The following is a 24,526-nucleotide window of genomic DNA, read 5'->3' as shown; positions in this document are numbered from 1 at the left end:
TCAGCAGCCCAAACCATGCACCCCCTGTTCACTCTAATGTCGGGTAAGGGCAAGGACATTACCTGGGACGAAGAGGCCGCAACCGCTTTCGTTAAAACCAAAGAAGCCTTGGCAAACGCCGTGATGCTAGTGCACCCCAGAACGGACGTTCCTACTGCCCTCACGGTGGACGCATCCAACACAGCAGTTGGTGGAGTGCTGGAACAACTCGTCGAGGGTCGCTGGCAACCCCTGGCGTTCTTCAGCAAACACCTACGACCACCTGAACTCAAATACAGTGCTTTCGACCGGGAGCTATTGGCACTATACCTGGCAATCTGGCATTTCAGGTACTTCTTCGAAGGTAGGCCCTTCACCGCGTTCACAGACCACAAACCGCTTACCTTTGTGTTCATGAAGGGGTCCGACCCCTGGTTGTCCCGCCAGCAGCGACACCTGTCTTACATCTCCGAGTACACGACGGACATCCGGCATGTCTCGGGAAAGGACAACGTCGTGGCGGACGCACTATCCAGACCTACCATACAGGCCCTGTCCCAGGGGGTGGACTATGCAGCGCTGGCAGAGGCACAGCAGGCAGACGCTGAGATCCCCAGTTACAGGACTGCAGTCTCCGGTTTGCAGCTCCAAGACCTCCCCGTAGGCCCAGGTGAGAGGACTCTACTATGTGATGTAGCTACCGGCCAACCCCGCCCCATCGTCCCAGCATCCTGGCGCCGGCGGGTTTTCGTGTCCATTCACAACTTAGCGCACCCCTCCATCAGGACAACTGTCCGGCTGGTCTCCAACAGGTTCGTGTGGCATGGACTGCGTAAACAGGTCAGTGAATGGGCCAAAACGTGCACGCAGTGCCAAACGGCCAAGGTGCAGCGGCACACCAAGGCTCCACCACAGCAGTTCGAACCCACCTGCCAGAGGTTCGACCACATCCATGTGGATATCGTGGGGCCCCTGCCAGTGTCGCGAGGAGCGCGGTACCTCCTAACTATGATAGACCGGTTCACCAGATGGCCAGAGGCAGTCCTGCTCACCGACACCACCTCCGAATCCTGCGCCCGAGCACTGATCGCAACCTGGGTAGCCCGCTTTGGGGTACCGGCCCACATTACCTCCGACGGGGCGCCCAGTTCACCTCCAGCCTGTGGTTGGCTATGGTCAACCTTTTAGGATCGCAGCTACACCACACAACTGCCTACCACCCACAGTCGAACGGACTAGTGGAGCGTTTCCACCGTCACCTGAAGTCGGCTCTCATGGCCCGCCTGGAAGGGCCTAACTGGGTGGACGAGCTTCCCTGGGTCCTGCTCGGAATCCGCACGGCGCCCAAGGAGGATCTGCACATGTCGTCGGCCTGGTTGGTGTACGGCGTACCCCTGGTCGTCCCAGGAGAGTCCATACCAGCCCCAGGGGGGCAAGAGGAAGAACCCGCAACAGTCCTGGACAGACTACGTGAGAGGCTCGGTAACCTGGCCCCCATACCCACTTCACAGCACGGACAGAGCCCGACCTGCGTATCCAAAGACCTGCAGAACTGTAAGTTTCTTTTTGTACGACGGGGCGGACACCGGGCACCGCTACAGCGGCCCTACGAGGGTGATCGGGAACAACGGGTCCACGTTCGTGCTGGACACTGGGGGGAGAGAGGAGGTATTCACGGTGGACCGACTCAAACCGGCCCATGTGGACTTGGCGCAGCCGGTCCAGGCTCAGGCACCGCGGCGCAGGGGCAGACCTCCCAAACAGAGACCGATCCAGACCCTAGACATTGGGGGAGGTATCACTGGTTCTGTGGGGGGGGGGTTATGTGGCGACCCACTTTCTGGCACCCACGAACCGGCTCACAACAGCGCACGCAGGCAGAGGGCCAGCCCCAAAAAGGGCGCCAGGCCATCTTCACCAGCAGGGGGAAAATCCTGCGCGCGGAAAGGGTCTGGGAATATGCATTCCCCACAGCAGTCCCGCCCCAGGGAGAGCGCGAACGGGAAGGCTTAAAAGCAGGCCGCGAAGTTTGAATAAACCTCTTTCATTGCAACTCTAACTCACCGACTCCGTGTGGTTATTCTAGCGCTGTGTGTAGCACACCGCTACAGGAGTTCCATTCCATCTGCAAGTGAGACCCTAGTTATCCCATCACCACACTTTAATTGTCCTTTGAACTCTCATTTTGACAGCTTCTTCTTTGGTTCCCTACACTGTTCCAATAAAGCCTAGCATAAGTTTGAGGAACATCATTTCTGAATTCAGGACATAATAGATTTCTTGATCCAACAATTTCAGATAACGTCATTTCTGCTTTTACTTTTGAATTGTAGCGAGAGCAGTATTTTCCTTTGGTTATTTAGTTTAATGATTTGCGTCTTCCATCTACATCTTCCTCATACCAGTCTTTTGCTTCTTGTCCTACTACCCCTCTTTGCCTTGCATTCCATTTTTGTCTCCTCTTGCCACTTCACACTGCATTTTAAAAACCATTAAATCTGATTTTTCTCCTATTTGAATGAAGTCCATTAACATGAAACATTTATTTTGTTTCAGATCCACAAATACTGCCTGGCCTTGCATTAGTTTCTGTTTGTACTCCAAATAATGAAGTTGTTTTTGCTCATTGGACATTTGATATTTATGGTGCAGAAAGAGAGTTTCCAATCCATAAATGGTGGGAAATATTAATTCAGCTTCTCAGTCATTCCTTAGTTATAGAAAATTGATATAAGTGAGATTTTTTAGAGGTTCTGATGCTGATGTAACCGGAATTTCTTGAGGCTAAACATGAAGGTCAATGTCTGATTTATATTTGCTTTTGCTCTCTCTTTTATTATTAATTCATGAGATGCGGGCTTCATTGACAAGTCCAGAATGCATTGCTCATCCGCAATTCCCTGAAATGAGGAGCCAGTTAAAGTCAATTTCACTAATGGGTCTGGAGTCACATATAGGCCGGAATGTCCTTGTGGACATCAGTAAGCCAGTCTGAAAGCTTCATGTATAGTAGCTCTGAAATTTATTCTAGATAAAATTAATGACATGAATTTAAATTTCTCAGTTGATATATTGGGATCTAAACTGATGACACTCAGTCAATGGTCCAGGTCTCTAGGTTACAGTGAGTGAGAGTGAAGGAAGGAAATGATAAGGCAAAAAAACTATAACAATGAATTTTTAAATTTCAATGGCACACAATACCAAACGGGACAAAACACATAAAATGGGAATTCTGAGTTGATCAGTCTTGAGGTTAAGATCTCTAGTGGTTTATATTTGTTTTTGAGACATATACAGTTGAAGTCAGAAGTTTGCATACACCTTGGCCAAATACATTTAAACTCAGTTTTTCACAATTCCTGACATTTAATCCTGGAAAACATTCCCTGTCTTAGGTCAGTTAGGATCACTGGTTTATTTTAAGAATGTGAAATGTCGGGCAGTGAAACGCGGAAAATTTAAAAGGAACACAGCCGTATACAGCGGGCAGCGTCGTTTTTTGGGCAGCAGATTGAGCTGGGAGCAGAGTGAAGGCTTAAGGGCTTTGGCTCAACGTGCTTAGGCAGAAACGGGTGAGGCAAAGTAGGCTCGGTTTTCAATTTTCCCTGTTATTTGAAGAAAGGGGGAAGTACGAGTGTGAGGGCAGCTTGCAGTTCTCGGTGTCAGATGTGGGAGATCCTGGAGTCTCCCAGCCTCCCGGACATCCACATCTGCGCCAGGTGCACCGAGATGCAGCTCCCAAGGGACCGCATTAGGGAACTGGAGCTGCAGCTTGATGACCTTTGTCTGGTCAGGGAGAGTGAGGAGTTGATAGAGAGGAGTTACAGGCAGGTAGTCACACCGGGGCCACGGGAGGCAGACAAATGGATCACGGTTAGGAGGGGGAAGGGGTTGTGTCAGGTACTAGAGAGTATCCTAGTGGCTGTGCCCCTTGACAATAGGTACTCCTGTTTGAGTACTGTTGGGGGGGAACAGCTTACCTGGGGGAAGCGACAATGGCCGTGCTTCTGGCACAGAGTCCGGCCCTGTAGCTCAGAAGGGTAGGGAAAGGAAGAGGAGGGCAGTAGTAACAGGGGATTCGATAGTTACGGGATCAGATAGGCGATTCTGTGGACGCAGTCAGGAGACCCGGATGGTAGATTGCCTCCATGGTGCCAGGGTCCGGGATGTTTCTGATCGCGTCCAAGAGATCCTGAAGTGGGAGGGTGAGGAGTCAGAGGTCGTGGAACATATAGGTACCAATGACATAGGTAGGAAAAGGGAAGGGGTCCTGAAAGGAGAATATAGGGAGTTAGGAAGGGAGTTGAGATAAAGGACAGCAAAGGTAGTAATCTTGGGATTACTGCCTATGCCACGCGACAGTGAGAGTAGGAATGCAATGAGGTGGAGGATAAATGCGTGGCTGAGGGATTGGAGCAGGGGGCAGGGATTCAAGTTTTTGGATCATTGGGACCACTTTTGGCGCAGGTGTGACCTGTACAAAAAGGACAGGTTGCACTTGAATCCTAGGGGGACCAATATCCTGGCGGGGAGATTTGCAAAGGCTGCTGGGGAGACTTTAAACTAGAATGGTTGGGGGGTGGGAATCAAATTAAAGAGACAAGGAGAGAGGAGGTTAGTTCACGAATAGAAAAAGCTAGTAGACAGTGTGTGAGGGAGGATAGGCAGGGGACAGAGATCGGGAGCACTCAGACCGAAGATGTAGGGGAGAAGGAAGAAAAAGATAACGAAGTTGTTTGCACCATTAGGGATAAACAGAGAATAAGAGGTGGAGAGTTTCTTAAATGTATCAATTTTAAGGCTAGGAGCATTGTAAGAAAGGTGGATGAGCTTAGAGCATGGATTGATACCTGGAAATATGTTGTAGCTATTAGTGAAACATAGTTACAGGAGGGGTGTGATTGGCAACTAAATATTCCTGGATTTCGTTGCTTCAGGTGTGATAGTATCGGAGGGGCAAGAAGGGGAGGTGTTGCATTGCTTGTCAGAGAAAATATTACAGTGGTGCTCTGGCAGGTTAGATTAGAGGACTCGTCTAGGGAGGCTATTTGGGTGGAACTGAGGAAGGGGAAAGGTGTAGTAACGCTTATAGGGGTGTATTATAGACCACCTAATGGGGAGCGAGAATTGGAGGAGGAGATAGCAGATATTTGTAGTAAGCACAAGGTTGTGATTGTGGGAGATTTTAATTTTCCACACATAAACTGGGAAACCCATTCTATAAAAGCGCTGGATGGTTTGGAGTTTGTAAAATGTGTGCAAGATAGTTTTTTGAAGCAATACATAGAGGTACCAACCAGAGAAGGGGCAGTGTTGGATCTCCTGTTAGGGAATGAGATAGGTCAGGTGATGGAGGTTTGTGTTGGGGAGCACTTCAGGTCCAGTGATCAAAATGTCATTAATTTCAATATAATTATGGAGAAGGATAGGTCTGGACCCAAGGTTGAGATTTTTGATTGAGAAAGGCTAACTTTGAGGAGATGTGAAAGGATTTAGAAGGAGTGGATTGGGACAGTTTGTTTTATGGGAAGGCTGTAATAGAGAAATGGAGGTCATTTAAAGGTGAAATTTTGAGGGTACAGAATCTTTATGTTCCTGTTAGGTTGAAAGGAAAGGTTAAAAGTTTGAGAGAGCCATGGTTTTCAAGGGATATTGGAAACTTGGTTCGGAAAAAGAGAGATATCTACAATAAATATAGGCAGCATGGAGTAAATGAGGTGCTCGAGGAATATAAAGAATATAAAAAGAATCTTAAGAAAGAAATTAGGAAAGGTAAAAGGAGATATGAGGTTGCTTTGGCAAGTAAGATGAAAATAAATCCCAAGGGTTTCTACAGTTATATTAACAGCAAAAGGATAGTGAGGGATAAAATTAGTCCCTTAGAGAATCAGAGTGGACAGCTATGTGTGGAGCCAAAAGAGATTCGGAAGATTCTGAACAATTTCTTTTCTTTGGTATTCACTGAGGCGAAGGATATTGAATTGTGTAAGATAAGGGAAACAGGTAGGGAAGTTATGGAAAGTATGATGATTAAAGAAGAGAAAGTACTGGCACTTTAAAGGAATATAAAAGTGGATAAGTCTCCAGATCCTAACAGGATATTCCCTAGGGCCTTGAGGGAAGTTAGTGTGGAAATAGCAGGGGCTCTGACAGAAATATTTCAAATGTCATTAGAAACGGGGATGGTGCCGGAGGATTGGCATATTGCTCATGTTGTTCCATTGTTTAAAAAGGGTTCTAAGAGTAAACCTAGCAATTATCAGCCTGTGAGATTGACGTCAGTGGTGGGTAAATTGATGGAAAGTATTCTTAGGGTTGGTATATGTAATTATCTGGATAGCCAGGGTCTAATTAGGAACAGTCAACATGGATTTGTGCATGGAAGGTCATGTTTGACAAATCTTACTGAATTTTTTGAAGAGGATACTAGGAAAGTTGACGAGGGTAAAGCGGTGGATGTTGTCTATATGGACTTCAGTAAGGCCTTTGACAAGGTTCCACATGGAAGGTTAGTTAGCTATTAATATTGAAGTAGTAAAATGGATTCAGCAGTGGCTGGATGGGAGACGGCAGAGATTAGTGGTGGATAACTGTTTGTCAGATTGGAGGCCGGTGTCTAGCGGTGTGCCTCAGGGATCTGTACTGGGTCCAATGTTGTTTGTCATATATATTAATGATCTGCATGATGGGGTGGTAAATTGGATTAGTAAGTATGCAGATGATACTAAGATTGGTGGAGCTGTGGATAATGAAGTAGGTTTTCAAAGCTTGCAGAGAGATTTAGGCCAGTTAGAAGAGTGGGCTGAAAGATGGCAAATGGAGTTTAATGCTAATAAATGTGAGGTGCTACATTTTGGTAGGACTAATCAAAATAGGACATACATGGTAAATGGTAGGGCATTGAAGAATGCAGTAGAACAGAGGGATCTAGGAATAATGGTGTGTAGTTCCCTGAAGGTGGAATCTCATGTGGGTAGGGTGGTGAAGAAAGCTTTTGGCATGCTGGCCTTTATAAGTCAGAGCATTGAGTATAGGAGTTGGGATGTAATGTTGAAATTGTACAAGGCATTGGTAAGGCCAAATTTGGAGTAATGTGTACAGTTTTGGTCACCGAATTATAGGAAAGATGTCAACAAAATTGAGAGAGTACAGAGAAGATTTACTGGAATGTTACCTGAGTTTCATCTCCTAAGTTACAGAGAAAGGTTGAACCAGTTAGGTCTTTATTCTTTGGAGCGTAGAAGCTTGAGGGGGGACTTGATAGAGGCATTTAAAATTATGAGGGGAATAGATAGAGTTGATGTGGATATGCTTTTTCCATTGAGAGTGGGGGAGATTCAAACAAGAGGACATGAGTTGAGAGTTAAAGGGCAAAAGTTTAGGGGTAACATGAGGGGGAACTTCTTTACTCAGAGAGTAGTAGCTGTGTGGAACGAGCTTCCAGTAGAAGTGGTTGAGGCAGGTTCAATGTTGTCATTTAAAGTTAAATTAAGTAGCTATATGGACAGGAAAGGAATGGAGGGTTATGGGCTGAGTGCAGGTCAGTGGGACTAGGTGAGAGTAAAAGTTCAGCACGGACTAGAAGGGCCAAGATGGCCTGTTTCCATGCTGTAACTGTTATATGGTTATAATAATAGTAGAGAGAATGATTTATTTCAGCTTTTATTTCTTTCATCACTTTCCCAGTGGGTCGGAAGTTTACAAACACCTTGTTAGTATTTGGTAGCATTGCCTATAAATTGTTTAACTTGGGTCAAACGTTTTGGGTAGCCTTCCACAAGCTTCTCACAATAAGTTGCTGGAATTTTGTTCCATTCCTTCGGACAGAACTGGTGTAACTGAGTCAGGTTTGTAGGCCTCCTTGCTCGCACTTGCTTTTTCAGTTCTGCCCACAAATTTTCTATCGGATTAAGGTCAGGGCTTTGTGATGGCCACTCCAATACCTTGACTTTGTTGTCCTTAAGCAGTTTTGCCACAACTTTGGAGGTATGCTTGGGGTCATTGTCCATTTGGAAGACCTATTTGCGACCGAGCTTTAACTTCCTGGCTGATGTCTTGAGATGTTGCTTCAATATATCTACATAATTTTCCTTCCTCATGATGCCATCTGTTTTGTGAAGTGCACCAGTCCCTCCTGCAGCAAAGCACCTCCATAACATGATGCTGCCATCCTGATGCTTCACCGTTGGGATGGTGTTCTTCGGCTTGCAAGCCTCACCCTTTTTCCTCCAAATATAATCACGGTCATTATGACCAAACAGTTCAATTTTTGTTTCACCAGACCAGAGGACATTTCTCCAAAAAGTACCATCTTTGTCCCCATGTACACTTGCAAACTGTAGTCTGGCTTTTTTATGGTGGTTTTGGAGCAGTGGCTTCTTCCTTGCTGAGCAGCCTTTCAGGTTATCGATATAGGACTCGTTTTACTGTGGATATAGATACTTGTCTACCTGTTTCCTCCAGCACCTTCACAAGGTCCTTTGCTGTTGTTCTGGGATTGATTTGCACTTTTCTCGCCAAAGTATGTTCATCTCTAGGAGACAGAATGCATCTCCTTCCTGAGCGGTATGACGGCTGCGTGGTCCCATGGTGTTTATACTTGCTTACTATTGTTTGTACAGATGAACGTGGTATTTCATGCGTTTGGAAATTGCTCCCAAGTATGAACGAGACTTGACATTTCTGACCTCAATCCAATAGAAAATTTGTGGGCAGAGCTGAAAAAGTGTGTGCGAGCAAGGAAGCCTACAAACCTGACGCAGTTACACCAGTTCTGTCTGACGGAATGGAACAAAATTCCAGCAACTTACTGTGAGACGCTTGTGGAAGGCTATCCCAAACGTTTGACCCAAGTTCATCAATTTAAAGACAATGCTACCAAATACTAACAAAGTGTATGTAAACAACAGGAATTCTGCAGATGCCGGAAATTCAAGCAACACACATCAAAATTGCTGGTGAACGCAGCAGGCCAGGCAGCATCTCTAGGAAGAGGTGCAGTCGACGTTTCAGGCTGAGCCCCTTCGTCAGGACTAACTGAAGGAAGAGCGAGTAAGAGATTTGAAAGTGTATGTAAACTTCTGACCCACTGGGGAAGTGATGAAAGAAATAAAAGCTGAAATAAATCATTCTCTCTATTATTATTCTGATATTTCACATTCTTAAAATAGAGTAGTGATCCTAACTGACCTAAAGCAGGGAATGTTTTCTTGGATTAAATGTCAGGAATTGTGAAAAACTGAGTTTAAATGTATTTGGCTAAGGTATATGTAAACTTCTGACTTCAACTGTACATAACCTCCTAGGTAAGAAACTGTCTGAATGTTAGTGTAAACCAACAGCAAATGAGGAGGATTTCATTTTTTTTTGAAGGATTAAGATTATCTGACTATAGCAGCAATAAAGTACCATTTTAAAAAAATAACAAAACAGTTAGAAGATTGTTAAAATAACACAGTTTAATACTCCAGGATTTTCCACTTCTTGCCAAGAGACCAGTGTAAATGCCTTGTGAGCCCAGTGGGCCAATAGCTCAAATAAAAATGTTGAAATTTGCATTCAGAGGAAGAGACAAAACTAAATCACTTTATGAATCACAAAGAACAACTAATTTTAGAAATGTGAAAACTTTAATAAGATGTTTAAAGTGTGTTCAGAGGGGATAACTACATTGCAGCAATTATTTGTTGTTAAAACACATGTTTCTCATCTGATTTCATTATCCACATTTGATCTTGAGTAATGAAAAGAAGTCAATTTATTGATCTAGGAAACAGGAATATTGTGTTGTTTTGGAGATAAAAACAGAATAAATTGTACCCGGAGTGGATCCAAAACAGTTTCACCATGTTGTTATCAGGGTTCAAATTATGAGGACTGAATGTAGAAACTTTGCTAGTATCCCCTTGAGAATAGGAGATTACATAGTGACCTGATTAACACATAGAAATTGTTAGAAAGCTATTACAGAGCAGATTTAGATTTATGAGCTGTAATTGAGTGGCATCTGGCCTGCTGCTCAAAATTGCTGTCTGCAGTGTCCAGCTGGTTGCAGTCACCTGGATCCAGTGTGGAAGGTGCAACAGGCTGATGTGTCACAGCAAGGACCTCAGGAGCAAGTAGGCCTTAGAGCTTTCAATGGGGGGCAAAGCTGAGGCAATTTTAAATGTTACTGATACTCACATTGAAACAATTAAAAACAAGTAATAAATGAATAACTTACCTTTGCCTTTTCCCTTCTCATCTGTGGATCGGAATTCCCATGACTCTGATTTTGTGTTTGGTCTCAAATCTGAGAAACATTCCACAGAGTAAGCTGAAGGATTCCCTAGCCAATCGGGTTCTCAGAGACCACTGTTAGTGTGGAATGACTTTTTTTTTAGTTGTTTAATTGTTCAACACCATTCACCACTAGATGTTGTAGGACTGCAGAACTTCAATCTGATCCTTTATATATGAGATTGAGATTAAGTTTGTCTGTAACTGTTGCTTGGCATACATATAGACCGGTACCCACAACTTCCCCAGTCGGATAATTCAGTGTTTTTATGTGTGTCTGGTGCTGTTGCTGACATGGCATTCTGGGCTTCTCAATGAACCAAGATTGATCCCCTTGTTTAATGGAATTGTGGGATAAGGGATATACTGGACTCTGAGATGACATATTGTGGTAATGTGCATTGCTGTGTGGTTGGTTTATGCACAGCACCTCATGGATTCCTGATTTTGAGTTGTCAGAAGTTTTGAGTTTGTCTAACTAAAATGCCTACAGTGCTGGGAAAGGTCCTTTGTGTGGAGGACTAAGTGGTGGCCTCTTTCACTGACACCACCTTGCACAGACACACCTACCTAGGCTGGGTTGGTGTGGATCATATCAAGTAGTTTAACAAACAGGTTGGCTTACCCTTTACCTGCTAGTGAGTCTGGCAACTTTACCTTCAGGATGAAGTGAGCTTATTCTGCGGTGGTGCTTCATAACAAATATTGAAGTACTGCAGCTGGAATGTTTCTACTTTCAGTGCTTCATCCAAGCCTGATTTAATATAGAGAAGCAATGACTTCATGATTGAGAGAAGATAGTCAATGGTAATCAGCAGGAAGTTTCCTTCTCGTGTTTCCCTGATGCCATGAGATTTCATGCTGCGTGGAGTCAATGTTGGCGATCTAGAGGGTTTCTCCCTCCTAACTACATATCACTGAGCTGCCAGCTTCGCTGGTTCAGTCCCATGGTTGGACAAATGCCAGCAACTTACTTATCTGGGAGTGGCTCAATGTTGACAGTTTTCTTTAGACCACTATTTCCCAAGGTGGGGAAATCATGAGATCTCATGATTTAGCCCATTATTTCCTATAGTGGTGAAGGCCTTGACCCTATGATTTAGCCCTCTATTTTCATGGGGAAATCATGAAAAACAAGTGGAAATGGGAATATAGATCTGTAATTCCTGGAAAGTGGTATCACGGGTAGATAAGGTAGATGAGAGAGCTTCTGGCATATTGACTTCCTGAAATTAGAGTTCTGAGTTCAGGAGTTGGAATGTCATGTTGAAGTTCTATAAGATGTTAGTGAAGCCAGATTTGGAGTTTTGTGTGTGGTACTAGTAACCCTCCTCAGGAAAGATATCAATTAGATTGAAAGCATATTGAAGGATGTTGCTGGGACTAGAGGACCCGAGATAGGGAAAGGTTGAATATACAGTATACCCTCGACCATAGGAGAATGAGGGGAGATTTGATAGAGATATACAAAATTACTCAGGGTATAGACAGGGTAAATGCAAGCAGATTTATTCCACTGAGTTTGGGTGAGACTACAACTAGAGGTCATAGATTAAGGGTGAAGGGTGAAATATTTAAGAGGAACCGAAGAGAGACTACTGCACTCAGTGTTGCATGTGGAATGAGCTACCAGCAGAAGTGGTGGATGTGGGTTCAATTGGAACATTTAAGAGAAGTTTGGATATATACATGGATATGAGGGGCTTGGAGGGTTACAGTCCAGGTAGGTAGAATAACAGCTCGTTATAGGCAAGTGCTGTACAACCTTATGACCTTAAAGTATGAGTTCCACATATATTTGGCAACAGTCCATAAGACATAGGAGCAGAATTAGGCCATTTGGTCCAATGAGTCTGCTCTGCCATTTCATCATGGCTGATTTATTAACCCTCTTAACCCCATTCTCCTGCCTTCTCCCCGTAACATTTGAAACCCTGATTAATCAAGAACCTATCAACCCCTGTCTTAAATTTGGCCAATGGCTTGGCCTGCAGAGCTGTGTCTGGAAATGAATTCCACAGATTCATCGCCCTCTGGCTAAAGAAATTTTTCATCATCTGTTCTAAATGGATTTGTCTCAATTTCGATGCTGTGCCCTCTTGTCCTAGACTCCCCTACTATAGGAATCAACCTCTCAACATCCATTCTGTCTAGCCCTTTCAATATTCAATGGGTTTCAATGAGATTCCCCCCTCTTTCTTCTAAACCAGGCCCAGAGCTATCAAATGCTCCTCATTCATTCCCAGGGTCTTTCTTGGGACGCTCTCCAATGCCAGCACATCGTATCTTAGATAAGGGGCCCAAATCTGCTTACAATACTCCAAGTGTAGTCTGATCAATGTCTTATAAAGCCTTAGAGTTATATCCTTGCTTTTCTATTCTAGTCCTCTGGAAAATGAATGTGAACATTGCATTTGCCTTCACCTGAAAGTTAACCTTTAGGGAATCCTGCATGAGGACTCCCAAGTCCCAGTGCACCTCTAATTTTTGAATTGTCTCCCCATTTTGAAAATGATCCACACCTTTATTCCTTCTGCACAAGTGCATGACTATGCACTTCCCTGCACTATATTCCATCAGGCACTTCTTTGTTCGTTCCCCAAGTCCTTTTGCAGACCTCCTGCTTCCTCAACACTACCTGCCCCTTCACCTATCTTCGTATTGTACGCAAACTTGTTACAAAGCCATCAATTCCTTCATCTAAATCATTAACATGAAACGAAGCGGTTCCCAGCATCAACCCCTGCAGCACACCACTAGTCACCTGGCAGCCAACCAGAAAAGACCTCCTTGATTCCCACTCTTTGCCTCCTGCCACTCAGCCAATCTTTTATCCATGCTAGTTCCTTTGTTGTAATATCATGGGCTCTTAATCTTGTTAAGCCTCAAGTACAGCATCTTTTTAAAGACCTTCTGAAAATCCAAATCCAAAATCCACTGACTCTCCTTTGTCTATCCTGCCTGTTATTTCCTCAAAGTATTCCTACAGATTTGTCAGGCAAGATTTCCGCTTAAGGAATCCATGCTAACTTTGGCCGATTTTATCATGTGCCTTCAAGTGCCCTGAAATCCTTAATAATAGACTCCATCATCTTTCCAACCACTGAAGTCAGGCTAATTAGCTTATAATTTCCTTTCTTCCTCCTCCCTCCCTCCTTAAAGAGTGGAATGACATTTGCAATTTTCCATTCCTCAGGAATCATTCCAGAATCTAGTGAATCTTAAAGTATCATCACTCATGCCTCCACAGTCTCTTCAGCTACCTCTTTCAGAGATTTGGGGTGTAATTTGGGGTGTAAGTCTAGATGACTTATCTACCTTCATACTTTTCAGTTTCCCAAGCACCTTCTCCTTAATAATAGCAATGACACTCACTTCTGCCCCATGATACTCTCACATTTCTAGCATTCTGCCTGTGGCTTCCACAGTAACCACTGATACGAACTACTTATTAAGTTCATCCGCCATTTCCTTGTTCCCTATTACTACCTTATCAGTGTAATTTTCCAGCAGTTTAATATCCACTCTCGTATCTCTTTTTATATATTTGAAAAAGAAAACTTTTTGTATCTTCTTTTATATTATTGGCTATCTTACCTTCATATTTTATCTTTTCTCTTCATGGCTTTTTTCAGTTGCCTTCTGTTGGTTTTTAAAAGCTTCCCAATCCTCTACCTTGCCACTAATCTTTGGATCCAGCACCAACCTGATTTTCTTAATCTACCTGCATATTGAAATCCCCATGATTATCACAACATTGCCTTTTTACCTGTGTTTTCTGTCTCTCATTGTAATTTGTAACCAACATCCTGGCTATGGTTTGGAGGCCTGCATAACTCCCATCAGGGTCTTTTTACCCTTGCAGTTTATTAGCTGTACCGGCAAGGATTCTACATTTTCCGATCCTACGCCACTTCCTTCTTGGGATTTGATTTCATTTTTTACCAACAGAGCCACCCACCCCCTCTGCCCACCTGCCTGTCCTTTCAATACAATGATTGGACATTAATCTCCCAACCATGATCCTCTTTCAGCCAAGACTCAGAGATACTTCTATACTTTATTGTCGCCAAGCAATTAGTACTAGAATGTACAATCATCACAGCGATATTTGAATCTGCGCTTCACACTCCCTGGATTACAAATATTAAATATTAAAAATAGTTAAAATTAGTAGATATTAAAATTTTAAATTATAAATCATAAATAGAAAATAGAAAAATGGGAAGTAAGGTAGTGCAAAAAAAATCGAGATGCAGGTCCGGATATTTAGAGGATACGACCCAGATCCGGGTCAGTATCCGTTCAGCAGTCTTATCACAGTTGGAAAGAACAGACAACCCACCTCTCCCGGAAGTTCCGAGAGTCTCCCGCATATTAATAGTGGCTCCCTGATGCCCGCAAATTATATACAATATCACGGAAATCAATTTTTTTGAGAGCGAGCGAGAGAAAGCAAGAGAGACCGCGAGAGCGACCACGAGAGAGAGCGCGCCATGGCAGAGTGTTCCAAAGAAAATATGAAATGTACGTCACCCCAGACTACACTAAAGTGTACCCCTGCCTAATAGGGGTCAAAGTAATGACAGTGTTGCTCGCTGCACTGTTTGCAACAGTAACTTTTCTATTGTCCATGGTGGGTTAAGACTGTAAAAGACGTGTTGAGGTGAGTTTAACAGGTGTCATTCGTTCATTAGCATAGCTAACGTTATTTAAACCAGCTGGCCAGCTGCTAAGGAGCTACTCTATTGCAGACATCCCACCTCTCCGCAAATTGATGGTTCTACCTCCCTGAAATGAGTTTTTGCAGGGTGGGATGTCTGAAAGAAGCTGTTCCCAAATCTGGCCGTACGAGTCTTCAAGCTCCTGAGTCTTCTTCCGGAGGGAAGAGGGACGAAAAGTGTGTTGGCTGGGTGGGTCGTGTCCTTGATTATCCTGGCAGCACTGCTCCGACAGCGTGCGGTGTAAAGTGAGTCCAAGGACGGAAGATTGGTTTGTGTGATGTGCTGGGCTGTGTTCACGATCTTCTGCAGTTTCTTCTGGTCTTGGACAGGACAACTTCCATACCAGGTTGTGATGCACCCTAGAAGAATGCTTTCTATGGTGCATCTATAAAAATTAGTGAGGGTTTTAGAGGACAGGCCAAATTTTTTTAGCTTTCTCAGGAAGTAAAGGGGCTGGTGGGCCTTCTTGGCAGTGGACTCTGCTTGGTTGGACCAAGTCAGGTCATTTGTGACAAAGACCCCAAGGAACTTAAAGCTTTTGACCTGTTCCACTTGCGCACCACCAATGTAAATGGGGTCGTGCGGTCCGCTACTCCTTCTGAAGTCAACAACCAATTCCTTTGTCTTGCTGACGTTGAGGGATAGGTTATTGTCTTCGCACCATGCCACCAGGTTCTTAATTTCCTCTCTATACTCAAACTCATCATTACCTGAGATACGGCCTAGAATTGTTGTATCATCAGCAAACTTATGTATTGAGTTTGATGGAAACTTGGCTAAACAATCATGGGTGTACAGTGAGTACAGCAGGGGGCTGAGTACACAGCTTTGTGGGGCACTGGTGCTCAGAGTGATTGTAGAGGAGAGCTTGTCCCCTATTTTTACAGCCTGGGTCCTGTCTGTGAGGAAGTTGAAGATCCAGCTGCAGATCTGAGTGCTAAGGCCCAGGTTCCGGAGCTTAGGAATCAGCTTATTTGGAATGATGGTATTAAAGGCAGAGCTGTAGTCAATGAAAAGGAGCCTTACGTATGCGTCTTTATTCTCCAGGTGTTCTAAGGAGGAATGCAGGGCCGGAGAGATGGCATCTGCTGTTGACCTGTTGCTCCGGTAGGCGAATTTCAAAGCATCGAGGTTGACCGGTAAGCTGTGGTTGATGTGTGCCATAACCAATCTCTCGAAGCACTTCATAGCAATTGATGTCAGAGCCACAGGTCGATAGTTATTCAGGCATGCCACCTTGCTCTTCTTCGGCACTGGGATTATCGTTGCCGCCTTAAAACACGAGGGGATCTTAGACTGAAGCAAGGAGCAGTTGAAGATGTCAGCAAACACTCCAGCTAGCTCGCTTGCACAGGCCCGGAGAACCTGTCCCGGGATGCCATCTGGGCCCGTCGCCTTCCTTGGATTTATCTCCAGGAAGGCCCTTCTGACGTCCTCCTCGGTGACGATGAATCTCGATGCCACCAGGTCCGGTTCATCCGGAGGGAGTGGGACGCTCCTCTTCTATTCGTAAATTACCCATAAATTCACACTTCCCAATCTTGAACTGCATTACGAGATCATCTACCTTATTCCATATCCTGTGTGCATTCAAATATAACACCTTCAGTCCTGTATTCGTTACTCTTTTTGATTTTGGCCCTCATTCCACTGACTGCAATTTTGTCCTGTCATCTGCCTGTCCTTCCTCACAGTCTCACTGCTTATAGTTGTACACCAACTGCCCCATCCTCAGCTGTATCACTCTGGTTCCCAACAGATTAAACACTCTCCAACAGCTCTAGTAAACGGGGTTCAAGTGTAATTGTCCTTTTGATACAGATCACAACTTCCCCAAAAGAGGTCCCAATGATCCAGAAATCTGAAAACCTGCCCCCTGTACCAATTCCTCAGCCATGCATCCATCTACCAAATCATCATATTCTGGAGTGTGCTGTTCAGCTTTCTGTCTAACTCCCTATATTTTTCTCTTCTGGACCTCCTCCCTTTTCCTACCCATGTCATTGGTACCAATATGTACCCTGGCATCTGGGTGTTCACCCTCCGCCTTTAGAATGCTATGGACCCGATTCGAGACATCCCTGACCCTGGTACCTGGAGGCAACATACTATCCGGGTTGGAGGAACAACACCTTATATTCCGCCTGGGTAGCCTCCAACCTGATGGCATGAACATCGACTTCTCTAACTTCCGCTAGGCCCCACCTCCCCCTCATACCCCATCTGTTACTTATTTTTATGCACACATTCTTTCTCTCACTCTCCTTTTTCTCCCTCTGTCCCTCTGAATATACCTCTTGCCCATCCTCTGGGTCACCCCCCCCCGTCTTTCTTCCCGGACCTCCTGTCCCATGATCCTCTCGTATCCCTTTTGCCTATCACCTGTCCAGCTCTCGGCTCTATCCCTCCCCCTCCTGTCTTCTCCTATCATTTTGCATCTCCCCCTCCCCCTCCAGCTTTCAAATCCCTTACTCACTCTTCCTTCAGTTAGTCCTGACGGAGGGTCTCGGCCTGAAACGTCGACTGCGCCTCTTCCTATAGATGCTGCTTGGCCTGCTGCGTTCACCAGCAACTTTGATGTGTGATACTATCCGGGTGTCTCTTTTGCATCCACCGAATTTGCTTTTTGTTCCTCTAATTATGGAATTCCCTATCACTACTTTGCTCCTCTTCTTCACCCCCCCTCCTGAACCACAGAGCCAGACTCAGTGCCAGAGACATGGTTGCTGGGACTTTCCCCCCAACAGTATCCAAAGTGGTATACTTATTGTTGAGGGGAACAGCCACAGGGGTACTCTGCACAAGCTGCCTTTTCCCTTCCTGACGGTCACCCTGCAACTTAGTTCATGCAGAATAGAACCCAATCAAGGGCCATGGATTGGCCAAATTGATGAGGATGGTACTCATCTTTGCTTGTAGTCTTTTGCCAGAATAAGCCTCAGAGTTAAACTGTTTAATTCCATTCTCCACTAACAGGCAAGCACGTGATTGGGCCTGTTCATCAGTGCGGATTGAGTGTAATTTCAGATTGTTATTGGAACAGTATCTCATCTTCCCCTGGGCATGCTACTGCCAACAGAACTCAAAAATGAATTCAAAAAATTCAGGTAACAAGTCTTTCCAGTTTGTATCTAAACTAGCTAATCCCATGAGAAGATGGGGTTATCTACCTGTAACATCAACAGTTTAGCTCTCTCCACAGACATCATCTGATCTGCTGAATATCGCAGCCGCCTTCTCTCCAGCAATTGCTGTGTTACTTCTCGTATTGGTTGTTTTTCTCTATCCACTTTTCTTGTTTATTCCCTCTGTTTATACTCTTCGGTGATGTTGCAGCTAAATAGTATTCGGCATCTTCTCTTGGATGGCATTACTAATATTTGTGCCATGTAGATAGCCCCTTTGTTTTTCCCATCTTACCCCTTATCTGCAACAAACAGAGTTGTGTTCTCATTTTCCTGTTCTAGTTATAGGTCATCAGCCCAAAAGATTAGCCCTGTTTTTTTCCTACACAGATGCTGCTGCTGAACACAAGCAGAATTTTCTTATTTTGTTACAAATTTCCAGCACTTGCAGTATTTTTTTGCTTTCCAATTTCCACCTTACTCTTTCATTTATTTTCCGTAAAGCGTCTCCATCTCTCTTTTATTTATTTTCCATCGTCTCCAATGTTTTGTACCTCACGTTTCATTTTCCTTTCTCTCTCATCCTAATTCATTTCTTCTGTAGACATCAACAGTCTTGACCATCCGCTGACATGTAGCAACAACATCATGTGCGTTCATTGTCCATTGTTTTCTCCCAACTACCTTTTTCCTTTCTCTGCGATTCAAAAAGCTGTAACATCTAATTTTACCTCGTTCTGATTAAGGGTCACCCAGAGCAATTATGTTCCTCTCGCCACAACGAAGTGTATTTTCTGCTTTAAAAAAAATCCCTCTCAATATAACTCAATTTCCATAAATTTCACGGTGATATAATCAAAAAATATGTAGATTAACCAGTCAATCGATTAAACATTTAGATCGAAACTTAGTGAAACGAGTCGTTTGCGTCAAGAAGTATCAGCGCATTTCACTGTATGTTTCGATGTACATGTGACAAATAAAGCTAATCTTTAATCATTAACAGCGACATGTTAATTCAGTAAGGAATTGGAATGGATATAGTTATCTTTAAAGAAATGAAATCAAATTAAGTAGGTAAGGAGGTATAGGAGCTTGTGAATGTTGACATCAAAATTACATTTTTGTACTTGAATCGTTTAAGAATTATACTATTTCTGGGTGCCAATGCCAGGCTAATTTATATATTTTTGTATTATTTCACCTTGAAATTTACAATTTCCAAGGCTTGTGGATGCACGGGAGGACTCTGTGGCCTTTAGAATGAACTTCGAGGCAAAATGAATGTTGCCGCTGGTAATCAGCAGAGACATGACATAAGTAGCGCTGGGAGAAGGCAAACAAGTGAAACTTGAGGTGCAGGGGAGGCGGGACCTCAGCACCTCCAGCAGCAGCTCTCGCGAGAAGGCGCCCGTTCTTTTAATGAGAGCCGCAGCACGCGACATGGACGTCGGGCCGCCGATTGGCCGAGGGCGGCGTCACGTGCGCGGTGCCGTTTCCCGGCGGTCTATGCGCCGGTTGCTGATTACGAGAGACGAAGGGACGAGTGCGGCAGCGGCGGAGTGGAGTCGGCGGGCGCAGTGAAACCTCCCGGAACAGCGCGGTTGCCTCTTCCCCTCTCCGTTTTTCACACATACACATCCTTCTCTTCTGCATCGGCGAGCCGTAAACCCGCTGAGGAATATTTCCAATAACCCTTTTTTTCCCTCCCTTGTTTCACGTCCCGGACAGGGGAAAATAACTTTGTTTTTTTTTCTGGTCAAGATTTTGTTCTCACTTTTTTTTAGTTATGAGTCATGTGGCCATCGGCAATGTACTGGATCTAGATCAGCAGGTAAGTCGCCGTCAGCCTCACTTGTGTGCCTTTTGCTCCGGTAGCACGGTGTTGAATGGTATCGGCTTGTCAGGTGGCGGTGGGCTGGGGAGGGAGCGGGTGTCCCTGTCGCCTCACTCCCTTCCCTTCCCTCGTCTCCTCGCACCCCCTCCCCTCCCGGCCTGGCCGGCTGCGGGAAGTCGGCCGACAATGGCGGCTTTTGTCTCTGTCGGAGCCGCCCCGCGCTGCCATGGGGAGGAGTCCTTTAAGTGGTGGTTGTTTTTTTTTAAAGTGGGCTTTGTTACCGGTGGGTGAGTGGGCTCATTTCCCTGTTTCCCTACCCCGCCAGCTGCGAAATGCGGCGGAGGCGAGCGATCCTCTGGTCCGGGCCTTTGTTTCGGCCTCGTCTCGCTGCCGAGGGGTGGGGGATGGTTCGCCTTCGGGGGTGGGGGGAGAAAGCAGTCAAGAGCTTTATTTTTAATCCAGTTGAACTGTAACCAGAGGGGGTGTCGTACATTTCCGACTAAAATTTCGCTACTCTAGTGGGGGAGTGAAGAGATGCGAATTGGACTTCCTTGTGGAGGAAAACTTGCCACTAAATCCCGTAATGGCGGCCTTTGTGGTGAGTTGCCAGCCATTCCTTCCACCAGCTTCAGTAACACATTAAATACTTACGTGGAGCATGTTGTAAAACCCTTTATTTAAAGCTCTCCTCTCGGCTTGACGCAGGCCGCTACGTTTCCTAAACAACCTCCTTCACTCAGAGCTAAGCACTTGGATTTTAAAAAATGGACAGCAAAGGAATACGGAAGGATGAATACTTGTTTTGGTTAAACAGTTCTATCAGATTAGTTGTTTTCAAACCAGACATCTGACTTTCTCTCATATTCTGATCTAAAATACAAGATTTTTCGGTTTTAGGCTTAAACTCATGTTCTCCCTTAATTACCAATTGTTTGAATGATTACATAACTTTCTTGTATTACACATACTCATGAGAGCCTTACCACCTCTGGATAAACTTCCGATTCTATTGAGGTGATTGTTACAGTGGCTGGGAGTTCTTAAAACTTAAAATTTGCTTGATCGTTTAACATCACCCTATAGTAAATGTGTCAATGTGGCCTTTTCGAATTAAACCACTTAATATTTATGACCAGATATTTTTAAAACGCCGATCAATTGCCAAGCGATTAACTTTAAATAAGCGAAATGCATTATTTCAAAGCAAATTGTAGCTGAATCGAGTACTGTTCTTGTTTACTGAAGTCCGTGCGCTAAGAAACTGCGCCATCATTGTGTCTGGCGCAGCATGTTATTAGCTGAAGCATGAGACATCTATCCCTGCGGCCACAACAGCATTTTTGCGAAGTTCCGTTCCAGAAAAGGTTGCCCGACTGTTTTTGGTGTCGAGAAAATAGCCTTTTCTTTTTGAAAGAGTATATGTAGAGTGCCGGCTTGGAAGGTGGGGGGGGGGGGTAAAGTGAGATATTAAAATGGAGTTATGTGTGATTAATTTCTGACGAAATCAGAGCGTATACGTGCAGGAGACTGACGGGCAATTGTTAGAAGGGCGGGGAAGGCTCGTCACAAAGGTTTAAGTTTCCTGTTAACGTAACGAACGTGCGATGCCATTTTTTGTCGTTTTGCGGTCATTTTTTATTGAATCGGGGGCCCACGATGCCAGAAACGACAGCTTAGTGACGACTGATTTTGTTTTGCACTGAGTTTTTTCAAATGCTGCTGTTCGCCGCTGATGAGATTCAGCAATGACGATTTTATCGTAAAACGTTGACTGAAAATACACGAGGATCACTGTCAGGAGGGCACTTTAAGTCCGGAACAGTATTTCTATTATGTCGCTGGCTCCTCTTTTCAACAGTCGTGGGTTGGATTTGTTTGTATTTCGTCATAGGCTTGTGCAGGCTCCCTTCCAGCGTAACGACTGAAGTGACGCCCTCTTCAGGTCATCGAAGAGCTTTTCCAAGCTGCTCTTTTCAAATGAAATCTTCAATCAAAAATGCGTTTACCATAAGCTTATACACTTTTTTTGAACTTCGCGGAAGTTCAGATTGTTAACTTGTTTTTTCTTCATTTTGGATGTATCAAGTCTTCAGGCCAGTTAATTAAAATTTCACTAAATTGAAAGGCATTTTGGTTAGGTGAAGAAAGTTGCATACTTTAATGTCAAATTTGGCACATTGCCCTTTTAAAGTTCAAGCAAAGCAAGACGTGTTGGCCAATAACTTAGAAATCAAACTTCATAAGCAAACTGATCGTTTATCTTGTTAGTAATTGAATTGTTAAAATTTAATTTGAAGCATGAAACATTACTGCTAATTTCAAGAAACATTTCTAAAGCATTGCGACCGTGCAGCTCCTGGTGACCACATGTTGGTCATAGTCAGGCAGAAGTTGTTTACACGTCTGGATAGGCAAATAGATTGAGAGGATGTTGATAATTCACTAATCAGTCTTTCAAAGATATTTTACGTGGAAAGTTGCCAGAGGATCCCCAGGATCAAATATGGTTTAAACCTGTGTTTTTAAAAGTTACATTAAAGTTAAGATCGTTCAAGTGAGTTTATTGTAGGCTATGTGAAGGAAATGAGAGAACCAGATTAGAATATGAAGAATTGGAATGTAGACTGGGAATGATGGGATCAGAGTAAACTGAGGAAATACAGATTACTAAAACGGGACTAATTTTGAAATATAGATTTAAAATGGATAACTTGAGCTTTGAAGTAATAGTTGTATTTAACTTTATCACATGTACATCAAAACAGTGAAATGCATAGTTTGCATCAAGTCAAATAAGCAGGATTGGGCTGATCAGTCTACAAGTGTCACCTACTTCTGGTGCCAACGTTAGCCACTAGAACTCCAGAGGAAGCCCGTGCAGTCATGGGGTGGGGTTATAAAGTAGTGGAATTTCAGCCCTCTTTGGTGATTGCTGGCACTGTAAAGCAATGTGCTGCTAACCACTGGGATACTGTTAACCAGGACTGTCGATCTTGAGTGCATTAGAAACAAAGGTGAGAACTGGAAACATTACAAATTTTAACTTTAGGGCAATAAATATTTAAATATTTACCACCATGGGCTAGCTGATGGTTGTGGTTATTTATGATAAAGCACTAGGATGTTGGGCCACGTTTTTATATTGGCTGCACACTTTGGTCAACTAACAAAATTTAATTTGTAAATGTGAAGTATACTTCAATATAGTAAATTTCTCAAAGATGGGTTAGTAAAAATGTAACCTAGGAGATGTATCTTTGATCCTCTCGAATCTCACATTTTGCCATTTCATCTTTTAAAGTTATGCCTTTTGGTATTTGGCATATCCACCCAGGGGTTGTGGGGAGAAGAGGAAGAACTACCATATTTATCCCTTTTATAATTTTACACTTCTCTGGTCTTCCCTCAGCCTGTGCTGAAGAAGAACCAATCCAATTTTGTGCAATGTCATTAATCCGTGCAACACCCTGGTGAAACTCTTTTGCACTTTCAAGGCCTTCAATTCTTCTGTAATGCAGTGCAAGCAAATCTGCATCCAGTACTCCAATCGTAACCTAACCCAATGGGTGTTGAAGAAGCCATACTTGCCTTCAATCTTTTGGTCATCTTTGAAACGTTGCCTTTGTAATGTGCATGCTGCAGATGGAGTGAATGGAAAGATGTGGTGACTGAGCAGTGCTTACTCAGTCCAGCGCAGTTGTCATTAAATGCTGCAATGCAACCCACCGGGATGTTTTCTGTAGTGCATCTGTAGAAGTCTTGAGAATCCTTTCTGCTTAGCCTGTCATTAGTCAGTAGGATAATGAGAAAATAAGCCATTGTCTTAAGAATGTTGTCATAAAAATGTGATTAAAAGCAACATGATACTTGGTTTGAGTGTTTTGGAGTGGGAGGAAAGAAATCCTTAATGCCATGCCATCAGAGGGTGACAAGTATGCATTGAGGGTGGCTGGTGGTATTTGGGAGATTGGGATGGTGTGGTGAGAGAAGCAGGAAAAGTGCCAGTAAATGCAAATTTAAAAACTTTCACTGATGTGGATTAATACTTGGGTCAATATTTATATTGGCAAAATTGATTTTTTCTGGGAGTTGCAAATTTGACCTCCAGGAGTACAGGTCAACTCTTAGTCTTTGGAAAACCAGTATTTAAACATTGGACAGTGTAGTGATTTCCATAAAGGAACTTCACTGTGCAGGAATAGCAAAGTAAACCTTGTCATGCTGCTTTTTCATATAAGGTAAATAGAATATGTTCAAATATTGAGATAAATAACAATATTGTGATCTTGAAATGGGTATGTGGCAGGCTGTTTAAGAAATGACTAGTAAGTGTTTAACTATCTTTCATGGAGAAGTGGTTATGGGGCAGGCCAGAGGAGGTAGGGGTAAGGAGAATATTTGAATCTTGAAATCTGTGATGCTGAGACGGTGATTATTGGTTAAATTAGGATTTGTTCAGTGTATTTGAGGCTTAATGTAGACCACCCTCCCTTCCCCCCCCATTTGAAAAGAAGTCTGTATATTTGGTACTAAATAATACTGTAACCGCAACATGGGCAATTTGGTTCAATCTGTAATGA

At 43.9% G+C, this 24,526-nt stretch overlaps 1 protein-coding gene across 3 annotated transcripts in view; it reads left to right on the top strand.

The window, feature by feature from the left end:
• The first annotated feature begins 19,621 nt into the window (after positions 1-19,621).
• The window catches only part of ddx3xa (DEAD-box helicase 3 X-linked a), a 61,554-nt gene continuing 56,649 nt past the window's right edge, over positions 19,622-24,526 (top strand). The window contains exon 1 of one of the 3 annotated variants that reach the window (XM_063050779.1): positions 19,622-19,943. In XM_063050779.1, the coding sequence (XP_062906849.1) occupies positions 19,899-19,943 (45 nt within the window). In that variant the 5' untranslated portion in view covers positions 19,622-19,898. The remainder of the gene's footprint in view (positions 19,944-24,526) is intronic. The other 2 variants (XM_063050783.1, XM_063050780.1) reach the window with 2 other exon arrangements.

The sequence above is a fragment of the Mobula hypostoma genome, chromosome 6 (genome assembly GCF_963921235.1).
Source record: "Mobula hypostoma chromosome 6, sMobHyp1.1, whole genome shotgun sequence".
NCBI lineage: Eukaryota > Metazoa > Chordata > Chondrichthyes > Myliobatiformes > Myliobatidae > Mobula > Mobula hypostoma.
Note: the sequence above shows the minus strand (reverse complement) of the source record. Positions and strands in the feature narration are given on the sequence as shown.